Source organism: Lactuca saligna, chromosome 3, assembly GCF_052625555.1.
Source record: "Lactuca saligna cultivar CGN05327 chromosome 3, ASM5262555v1, whole genome shotgun sequence".
Taxonomy (NCBI): Eukaryota; Viridiplantae; Streptophyta; class Magnoliopsida; order Asterales; family Asteraceae; genus Lactuca; species Lactuca saligna.
Window position 1 is genome coordinate 173,885,074 of NC_136419.1, and position 11,966 is coordinate 173,897,039.

The window sequence follows — 11,966 nt, forward strand, 5'->3', positions numbered from 1 at the left end:
GGTATCTTTTATACTTGAATGATAAAAAGATCTTTGTATGAAATATAATATAGACAACTGCAATGCACATATGAATCTCGTAAATCAATCTTGTTTTATACTTTTATGTGAGTTTTATAACCATGCTATTGACACTGACGGCCTATAACAACATTCTTCAGGTGTTGCAGTGTTATGACATTTGTCACCCCAGACCTGCCGGTCTAACTATAGCTAGTAGTTTAGGTGCGGGATTGTCAATCCCGTATAATCTATACACAAGTATCACGCTCTCCCTCCAAGAGATTATGGTATATAATACAGGACTTGAAATGCATACAAAAATGTACGTTGAGGTTTGAATATCTCACATTGCCTAGTATAAGTAGATTTACAATGAAATGACCTTACTTCTTTTGAAAGTGTTTCGTTTTTCAAGATGTATATGTAAAATGTAGGACTGACTTGTTAACTATACCCATTATAGTTTTGGATAGTATGTTCCATTTAGTAGAAATAACTCAGTGACATAATAGCTCTTGTATACATACGTTGTTTGTATCGATATTCGAAGATAGAAATTTCATTTATGTTTATAAAACGATACTTTAACGTGTAATGTACTTGTATTCCCCCCCTAAAACATGAAAAAGAATTGAAAAGTAGGGGTATGAACTCACCCGTTAAGTTTGAAGAGAGAGGCTAGAGTTAAGTAGAACTTCGATCGCGGATAGTTGCGTCGTCGGGCTCTTCGGGGATCTCTGCAGCGTAAATCTTTCGTCGGGGGCTCGAGTGCGGAAACCGAGGTGAGGGGAGGGTCTCTGGAGCTTAGAAGTATGAGAGAATGACTGAGGACTTGTGATTGGTGTGCAAAAACTCGAGATTATGCCTTCTATTTATAGGGCTGGAAACCCTCGTACGCGGCGCGTACCTCCGAAGTACGTGGGGCGTAGACAGTACGCGGGGCGTACCTCGGTTACGCGGGGCGTAACAATGCGTCATGGCTTACGACTCCTGGCTAGCTAAGCGTAGAGTGGGCGGGCCGATGGGACTCAACTCTGGGTCTAGTACGTGGGGCGTACTCCCAGAGTACGCGGGGCATAATCTGGCTTGTCCTCTTCTAAATTCCGTAACTTTCGCATACGAGCTCTGTTTTTCGTGTTCTTTATATCCACGCATAGGTGAGATTATGCTCTACAACTTTCCTTTAGACTCCGTCGGCTAGTTTTGACTTTATTTTTAATGACATAAGTATAAATAGGCTGGGCCTCCTAAAGTTCGTTAAAGATTTATAGGTTCTTTATTCGGCGTCGGTTTCCATTTGTCTTTTTATCAATTTGCTCCTATTGCGGAGGTCTTCAACTCTCATTTAGATTGCGTTAGCTAATTTACACTCGATCTTCAATTCGAGTTTTTAGCCCTCTACTACTGTTACGAAACTTTGAAAATTCGTAACTTCTTCATACGAGGTCCAAATTGGGCGGTCTTTTTATGCACGCTCACCTTTCAACGAGATCTACGATTTTTGTTTAGATACTTAAGGCTAAAATGCACATCATTGAGATTTTACTTTTTACGTCAAATAATGTTTTAACGTCGTGTCGTAAATATACGAGTGGTTATAATTCCTTCAATATAACCTGGTTTTGAGCGTTCTTTATGTTTTCGGAAACCTTGACAGGTTATCTAATATTTGATGCATCCCAACTTAGATATTTGAACACTTTATTTTCAAGATTAATTTAGTTGTATTTGACTTGTGAGCGTTACAATGCTTTTGGAAATATAGGGTTGTCACAAAATTCCTCAGAAATATCAAGGGAAAACCGATGAAAGTGTAGTAAGTACAACATTTGTAGGAAAAGTGTAGGAACAATAACGGTATTCTCTACTAAAACTCGATATGATATTTTTTGTTACAAGAAAAAAAACTATTAAAAAAATATCACTAAAGAAATACCCAGGAAGGTTGAGTATTTATAAAGATCCTAGGAAGAATGTATGAAATACCGAGGAAAGTTTAGTTAGTACAACCTCTATAGGAAAAGTTTAGGAACAATGAGTGTATTCTCTACATATACTCAATATAGTTTTTTTTTTGTTACAAGAAAAAAATTATTAAAAAAATATTACTAAGGAAATAGCGAGGAAAGTTGCGTATTTATAAAAATCCTAGGAAAAGTATAGGAAATACCGAGAGAATACCTAGGAAATTAAGTGTAGTTAGCATAACCTTCATAGGAAAAGTATAGGAACAATGAGTGTATTCTCTACATAAATTCGCTATGATTTTTTTTGTTACAAGAAAAAAAATTGTTAAAAAAATATTACCAAGGAAATACCGAGGAAAATTGGGTATTTATAAATATCCTAGGAAAAGTGTAGGAACTTCCGAGAGATTTCGGAGGAAAACGCATTTATGATTATTTCTAAGATTTGCCTCGGTAATTCGTAGGTAATACCGAGAAATTCCTTTTCCTCGGAAATATTCGTAGGAAATCCCACCTTTTTCTAGTAGTGTAAGAAGCAACTTGATCGGTCACATCATGGCAAAAGAAAATTATGTATTACCAAAACCAAGAAGCTCAAACTTCAGATGATGTCGTTTACATTGAAAAGTTTAGATTTTGGTTTCAGATGAGGAAATAGTTATTTTTACATATTCTTGGTAACTTGTAGGGTCAATTTCCATATATTCACTTGAAGCGGGATGCATGAGATATAAATTTTTTTCTCTAATACAAAAATGCATAACAACGATTCGTCAGTTAGCATACAGCATAGGAGTGAACATGTAATTTTTATTTTAAATAATAAAAAATTTCTATTTTTATTAATTTTATGTCTATTAACCATTATTTTAATTAACTGTATTTATTTTTTAAATTAAAGTAATTTTATTTAAAAAGAAAAAAAAATGAGATGAAGTGAAATAACCATTTTCTTGTTTTGAAGAGTGAGAGGGGAAAATGAATCTATGTGTTGACATAAGTAAAAGTGAAAGATTAGATAGGAAAAGTAAAAGGTGAAATGCTTGTATATATAGAAGTAGATACTCTAACTCTTCTCTATAAATTGTTCGTAAATAATCTAAGTGTACATATATAAATGAATGTTACGAAGGAGGTTACATCTCTTAGAGATATTTTATAATGAAAAAAATGCTAGTAACACATCATTACATGGTATATGTGGGGTTTGTCCCCATAATAAACTAAAGAAGAAACAAATGATCTGTCAAACAAACCTATATTCCTTACCGAAATTTCTATATTTTCTGTTTATGGTTGTTGTGCATTCCATATCTCCTATCATATTCTTTCAAAAAGTATTCCCCTCATCATCTCTTGATCACCATAGCTTTCAAGGATGCATGCCCACCTTCAAATATTCAATTAATCTCTATTTACACTATGTTTTTTGTGTGTTATCATCTACCATACCAGATTCTATCGTGTCATCTACATGACGAGGCTTCACCGATCCATCTGAAAACCGATGGTTGTGTTCATGGTATGCCTCAAAGGTCCACGTAAGAACTAAAAACACCATTACAATTGATAGAAACACCAATCCTGCCCATACGATCTTTACTTCTCTCTTTAACGGTTTGCAATGGTTCTCAAGGATTTCTGAAAATGCATCCTTCACTGTTTGACAATGAAGGAGGCTTTCCATTCCTGGATATGAATTTAAGATTATTTGAATGGAAGATGCATAACCCACTGCTGTTCTAAAGTCGTTGCCTGATATAGGAATCCCTCCATTGCAGACTCCGTCCAGAGGATCAACACATGTAAGCAGCCTCAACAGCTTCAAGAAATGAAAAATATAGTGTCAATGAAGTGTAAGTTTCATTCAGAAATTATCTGTTACTCTTGACATTTTATTGGGATAAACTTTTGTTCACACAATAACGTTTCACATATTTTTTGTAATTTATACAAGAAAAAGGTTTTCTAAACTAGATATGCAATCATCTCTCATTCTTATATCAACAAATGCGACATCATTGGTTAAATTTTGATTTAGGCAAAATTGTTTTACATTTTTTTTTTCCAATTTATGAAACCTTAATTCATATTTTTACCATGCAACAATATCTAACATTTTTATTCAATTTATTCAGTAAACGATTATGTAACAACACATCAACCGGATAATTAATTAGATATCATGCTGCAGTGTTGGATATTTTGGTCCACAATAAAACATGGTCGCATATTTGGTGTAGAAAAAACACTTTTTTCATACATTGAGTGATAAAATTTGCATTGCTTCAGATAAACAAGCATTTGACCCTTTTATAAACCCAAAAACACAGTAAAAGTACTTAAAATACGGATTAATTGCATTCCTTCATCTTTCACTTGGTGTGGTTTTATAATTTATATAATATACGTACTTAAAATGTCTATAATGTGCATGCTATTCGGTGCATAAAAGTACGTACCTCAGGGATGTCTCCTATCTTGATGTCGTTTTCGGAGCAGTTATTTGGTTGATAATTATACTCAGGTGGCCCTGAAAACGGATTGCATACTCCAAAAGAAGAATCTCTTTGCATTCGAGTTATGTTCGCATTCACCTGAAATTTTTCCACCCACTGTTTTGTTAATATTGTAACGACTAAAGAATTTTAAAATTTAGCTCTTAGGATTTAGGATTCAGAATCCACAATCGTCTTCATCATGCCAAAAAAGCAATAAGTAATAAAGGGTACCTGATTCACGAGGTTGTAAACGCCAGCACTCACAACATTAAGTACTGATTCAGCTGAAAGCAATTCATCACATGGAAGGATTGAGCTCAAGCTGTTGTTGTAAGGATCTTGTTGGAATCCCTCAAGTGCAGTGCATGTATCACCCCCAAATCTGAAGAATTTAATACACGTTCAATTCATATAATAACAATCAAACATACTTTATGGCAAATGAAACAGGTAATAAACATACCTTGATAGAAAGAAGTAAGCGCCGAAGAATACCCAACATAGAACAGTGATTAACCAACACAAAACTATCAATCTGCATCGGTTACATGCAATAATTAGAATTCAATATAACCAATTTGTAATCATTTAGAGACTAAACTAATAAATATATAAGGTGTTGTATGTATATTACTCGACTTACATGTGAAGAGCTCGTCTTATTTTCACAACCCCAACGGCTACATACCACAAGGAAACGTATTTAGCAAGTAGTAGAGTCAGAAAATGTCCAAAAGAACTCACAAATTGAGTATAATTGTATTTTGAGGAGGTGAAAACTTACATGTTAAGGCAATAACCGCAATCAAGTTAAGCGCGAAAATAACGGTGCTTACAATATACCTGCAATCATAATCACGAGCACCATTTAGCAACACAAAGCCAAGACGTTGCAATATAAATTATCGTGACACGTGTTGTTTCTGTTTGACTTAATGGATTTAATGGAGAGACAATCTAGTCCAGTAATCGGTAAAATGACGTTTCTTTCGACTAAATGTATATAAATACCGACTTAATAAATATCGTCCAGAAAAAAATGGATTTACTAAGCTTTCTAAAAGTATGTGTCCATTTTCTCATGTATTGTTGTCATTTTCTTAAATATTTGTACACATGTACACTTTATTGTGACAACATAACAAACTTACAGTATGCGAAGGCCTAGATCAATCTTGCGCCGATTCTTTCTAGCTTGCCGTTGTATATCATCGGCTGTCGAGTCAAGTTGCCTAGAAGTGGAGTCAAGGAAGCGTATTGTACTTGCTTCAACATTCGTTCCTTCTAGATTTGTACGTGTCATCTTCATTGCACCCGTTGTATTATATATTGTCTCAGATGCATCATCGGCTGTATCAATAATGATATCAATAATCTTATCTGCCCTAGAATGGAATTTGGCATTTCCTCCAAGTACTAACCCTGATCCTACTCTGAAAAAGAAGGTGAAATAGTTTCAGTTTTCATGATGCATGTAATGTTAATTGTAGGGTACAAGTTATATATGTTCATGTAGGAATAGACTTGAAGGCTTACATGGCTAAAAGGGTGAAGAAGGCTGCGGGAAGTATGTGCCATAGGTAATATTGCTTGTGGGATGATGGTGGGGTCTTGTGTTTCTTGAGTTTAGTGTTTCTTTTGCAACAAGTGGTTGCCACAAGGAATATTACAAATACGACGCCGCATAAGAGCCATAGGGCACCAAGTACGTATCCTGCTATTCCTGTGTAAGCAGTTGACTGAAACAATAATATTACAACGTATAAAACACAAAATCTGATATCTTAATTAGTGTTATTTAGTAAAAGTAATGTAAGAAAACTTACGCTCCAATAATGGACGTTGGTGATATCATATCCTCCCCTGTATTTTTTGAGGCTTTCCAAAGGATCGGGTCTTATTGTGTCATCTGCTAATCTTGTTTCTGTTCCATTTTCTGTTACGAAAAAAAGAAGTTAAAAGGGTCTATTATGTTGGACGTTAAAAAATAATTTTGAACGGCATGGTGGAGGTCAAATGGGTTTTATAAAAATTCCACTACTTTTTAAGCATAAAGAAAAGTACAAATGACGTAAGTTACAACAAAGTAAAATTTAGGATAACCACAATTTACATTATAAAACAAAAATTTACAAATTGTTTAAGCCTCCGGGTTTGGCATGAGTTTTTTCGTCTTTTTGTTATATATATATTAGGAGCGAAAATTGATCAAACTAATGATATTTAATAATGTTTTAAGTTGAGAGAGTTAAAGTAACATTTAAAAAAATAGAGGAGTTAAAAATGCATTTTACAAAGTAAGAGAGGGAAAATCATATTATATTTATAATCCGACTAAGAGTAAACACAAAAGTTTAAAAACGAAAAAATAAAAGTAATAATTTTATAAAGTTGAAGGTAGATAGATGAAAGTGATATTTATGAAATGGATAAAATATAACTTTACAAAAAGAAGGATTGTAGGTAATTGATCATATAAATATAAAGCAAGGATTAAACTTGAAATTAACACATTAATATACTTATACATTATCCATATAAATCATGTGAGAAGCTCATTTAAATCATAAGCCATTATATATATATATATATATATATATATATATATATATATATATATATATATATATATATATATATATATATATATATATATATATATATATATATATATATATGGGAAGTGATTCGTACACAACAGTTTTTTGTCATACACAACAATTAATGCATTATATAGTTGTACAATACAACATTTTAAAGCATCAATTGTTGTGTATGGAGAAATATTATTGTGTACAGATCAGCTCCATATATATATATATATATATATATATATATATATATATATATATATATATATATATATATATATATATATATATATATATATATATATATATAGGGTTAGGTTCATTTGAGACCACTTATATTTTGTGAGACCGTGAGACGCATTTTTTTTTAAATTTTTTTTAGTTAATTCATGTTCCAAAAATAATATTTAAAAAAAGAATTTTTTGATTTTTCCATTTATTTTGCATTTTAAAATTATTTTTAGAATATGTACAGTGTAATATTCTATTTAGAATATTTCACGTATTTTTAAAAAAAATTGAATTTTTATTTTTTATTTTTTTTAGTTAATTCAAGTTTCGAAAATAATATTTAAAAAAAGAATTTTTAGATTTTCCCATTTATTTTGCATTTTAAAATTATTTTTTAGAATATGTCAGTGTAATATTCTATTTAGAATATTTCACGTATTTTTCAAAAAAAAAAAAAACGGAATTTTTTTTATTTTTTTTAGTTAATTCAAATTCCGAAAATAATATTTAAATAAAGAATTTTTAGATTTTTCCATTTATTTTGCATTTTAAAATTATTTTTAGATTTCATCTCACGGTCTCATAAAATTAGAATAGTCTCAAATGAACCTGAACCTATATATATATATATATATATATATATATATATATATATATATATATATATATATATATATATATATATATATACCATTTTTCATGCTTAAATGTAAGGGTAACAATCGTGTTTTGTTTGAGTTGACGGGTCGTAGATTATTGGATAGATGGGTTATAAAAGTTCAACTTAAGTGTGACCCATATAAATATTTGTGTTGTCTTGTTCAAACATAACCTGAATTAACCATAAACTTGTCAACCTACGTAACCCATTTAATTATACTGGTTCGCAAGTTTATGTATCAAAATCAGATTTATGAGTCACCGGAAAAAGGTTTAAATATCATATATTTACCTATTAGTTTGTTTCTCTGTTATTTATTTAATAAATATATGTCTTATATTTTTAATTTTATAAAATAAATGGGTCAAATTGCAACAGTTATTTGTAAATTTGAATACGACCCCTATAATCAACGGGTTGTAGGGTTGCGAGTTGATAAGTCAGAAATCTCAATCGGACCTCGTTTATAGTTTTATATATAATTTTATAGATTTCATGTCATGTTAAGAATTGTGGACCCTTTCATGAGAATTGTCACCCTCACATAAATGGCAATTAGTATCACCAATTAATTTGTATGTTAGAAATACAAATTCAAAGTAAATGCGGGTTGACCTGGTAGCGTGGTCTCTCGGGTTTGCCCTTGAATACGAGACAGGTTTGAAACCAAAAGCAACAGCATTACAAGCCATATTCTGCTCAATCTCATTTCTATTTTCCCTGCATTTTCGTAACACAGATATCAATATTTTTAGAATGTAACAAAAATATAATATAAAAGAACAAAATATTCAAAAACTATTGTCCACATAAAATTTCAAGTGTTAATATGATTAAAAGTAGTAAACGTACATATTGTCAACATAAAGTAACGATAAATCGGTCAAATGATATCTTTTGGCTATAAAATTAAACAGAAAAATATCCAGATATAACTTATAAGATAACACCCCATTGTTATTGTCATTCTTTATATTACATAAAAAAAACAGTAATTTATTCAATTTATATGAGATCCAAATTTACGTAGATAATTTTGTTTAGGAAATTAATATAGAGAAAAATTATAAATTTAACCAATTTCCTTAATCTTTTTGTAGAAAAAAAAACTCATCATTACAAAAATAACCATTAAAATCACAGATGATTTTACCAATTGATATGTAAATGTACAAGTATTTAAAGCATATGTGTGTATAGGAGTTGTATGTTTGCAGATGCTTTTTCAAAATATAAATTCCTAAATTTTTTTGGAACCCTCATTTTTGTTGATTTTTCTTCAGGTAAACTCTCTCAAAATTTCCAAAGAAAATTATGGACGAGTAAATGTATTATTTTCGTAGTCAAATTTAAAAAAATAAATAAAAGGTTATACCTTGCCAGATCATTTTCATAGTTAATTTAATGCCAAAATTTATTAAAAAATAAAAATAAATAAAAATAATTTAAAAATTCACCACAAAATCACAAATGAAGGCAAAGTTCAGTGAATCGTCACATGAACTCACTTCATCTGCAAATATGGGTGCAAATATGGGTGAATGAAGAGGGTATTTATAACCAAAAAACTAAACAACTCAATAAAAAAAGATAACTTTGAATGTACAACCCACACTGCACATCAATGCTTTAAAAGGTTGTAAATTTGCATATCAAATGCTAAAATCACAGATGATGTTAATTCGTGACTATTTTGTAATGTTGAGTTATTTATTTATTTATTTATTTATTTATTTTTGACTATTTTCTATAATATAATTAAGAAAAATGATTAAATTTATAATTTTCTCATTAAATATTAAGTAATTAATCAGAACACTCATCTCAAAAAAAAAAAAACAATTTCACTTGTATTATAAAATACTTTGAAAGCTATTTACATTTTTATCCTTAGTAATTAAGTCTTAATTTAATTAGTAATTAAATTTATCTTTTTTAAGAATTATATAAAAATAGAGCCCAACAAGTTGCAAAGGAAAAATACATCAAAAAAGGAAAGCAAAACAAAAACAGGAGAAATAAAAAGCACGATTATCAACTTACATATTAGTTTAAAAAAGATAAGTGCATGTTTATATTTATTAATTATTATTAATGATTAATAGTTTTATGCATGTACAAAATAGTAAAACATTAACTTTTATTGTATAAGTTAATAGAAATTAGTGAAAAATTAAAACATTTGCACATAAATCGGTAAAAAGCCTAATCCCATTACCTATATTGGAAAAAAAAAATGAACGTGGTTATATAAATATTTAATTAACCGTAATAAAAAGGGTAGATATATTTTAAAATGAGTGAAGTATTTAAAGTCTTAAAAAGCGTTATTTTTAAAGCAAAGAAAGTCGTAGCATCCCACTATGCCTCCCTACTTTGACAAAAGAAAGACTTTGCTTTATGTTGTTCAATAAATATAATTCTGGACTTTGGACATATTTTAAATAGTAAACTCTACATGTATATTCCGGGCATGTCCAACATATAGTTTTTTGAATTTTAGCTTTAGCTAAAACTAAAAGCTCTAAATCCTAAAACTAATTCAAATAGTGTTTAACAAAATTATCTTCTATAATTTTATAAATCGAATTAATTATTTTATAAAAAAAAATCAATAAAGTGTTTTAGATTAACCATTTTATGTTAGTTTACATATTTTAAATCAACTACTTTACACTTATAAAAAATAATATTTCTAGCTTCTAACTTCCATCGTCAACTAGTTTTCATGAATACGTAAAATGTTTAGATAAACAAATGATAGATTCCTCGGCTAGGTAAGAACCCTACATGCAAACCCACGCCAAAGATTCTAGCCGTGCTAACCAAAACCGGCGGCGATGTGTGTGTGTGTGAGAGAGAGTGTGTGTGTGTGTGTGTGTGAGAGAGAGAGAGAGAGAGAGAGAGAGAGAGAGAGAGAGAGAGAGAGAGAGAGAGAGAGAGAGAGAGAGAGAGATTAACTCACAAGGAAAGGTATAGAATTTTCCGGCAGCCTTCGTTATATTGATCGGAGAATTGAATAAGCTTCAACTGGTTGTGGGCTAGCTGATATAATCAACGTATGAACACAGGTGTTTCTTAAGCAGACGACATCGATAATCCAAATCTCGTATTTATGTAAACGTTCCCAAAAAGCAAGTTAATACCTTTCTTGAAAGGATGATTTCGTTTTATACATAAATTAGTTGATAATTGGAAAGTCAATAAACTAGAACTGAAATCATGTAATCTATGACGAGAGGATGCATGTATTTATATTCATCTAGAAAGAGGAAGAGGAACTCGCGCGGCTGGGTGTTGAAGACTTTGAGTCGTCAATGGCACGGGTCAAAGATTCATACATTTCAACAAAATACAAATCTGGAATTTCAAACTTGACCCACGTTGCTCTCTTTATATATCATATTTTATTGATTTGGAAAAGAGGTGTTTGTGGGTATTCATGTCCACCTCGAATGCGATTACGTATGAGTATCACTTGTCAAAACAACCTTGTTCGACATTGCACTAATTAATTGATGTACTATTTTTTTTTTTTTCAAATAGCTTTATTCATTTTCATTATTTTACATTATATAAAAAGTTTTCTTAAAATTATTTTGAAATATTTGATCAATTTATCCAACTAGAAGGAGACCTGACAATTCCAGATATGAATACACGAATCTGTGAGAGACACGACACGACACGAATGCACGACATGAATACATTTAGAAAATTGAGATAAAATTTATTTCTCATTGTGTAATCGTATCGTGTCAAATTTATTGCTGACACGTTTTCATAATACAAATACACGAATTGTTAGGTCTAACTGATGATACAAAGCAACAGAAAGGTACACGGTATGAAGGTTAAGTTAAAAAAAAAAAGTAAATTACAGAAATGGTCCCTATGGTTTGGGTAATTTATGTACTTGGTCCTTAACTTATTTGCTTTTAACTCGAAAAGTCTTTATTGTTTGTTTTTGTTACGCGTTTGATTCTTACTGTTTGTTTTTGTTACGCGTTTG

General features: G+C 30.6%; 1 protein-coding gene across 1 annotated transcript; it reads right to left on the bottom strand.

Annotated features, from left to right (window-relative positions):
* Positions 1 to 2,991: 2,991 nt before the first annotated feature.
* On the bottom strand, positions 2,992 to 11,322 carry LOC145037491 (uncharacterized). The gene is made up of 11 exons (XM_078986166.1): positions 10,920 to 11,322; positions 8,570 to 8,674; positions 6,298 to 6,407; positions 6,008 to 6,210; positions 5,623 to 5,904; positions 5,256 to 5,314; positions 5,115 to 5,151; positions 4,935 to 5,006; positions 4,703 to 4,853; positions 4,433 to 4,567; positions 2,992 to 3,792 (listed from the first exon to the last, which is right to left on the bottom strand). The coding sequence occupies exons 2-11, from the start codon at positions 8,661 to 8,663 to the stop codon at positions 3,391 to 3,393; spliced, it is 1,545 nt and encodes a 514-aa protein (XP_078842292.1). The 5' UTR covers positions 8,664 to 8,674; positions 10,920 to 11,322; the 3' UTR covers positions 2,992 to 3,390.
* Positions 11,323 to 11,966: the final 644 nt, after the last annotated feature.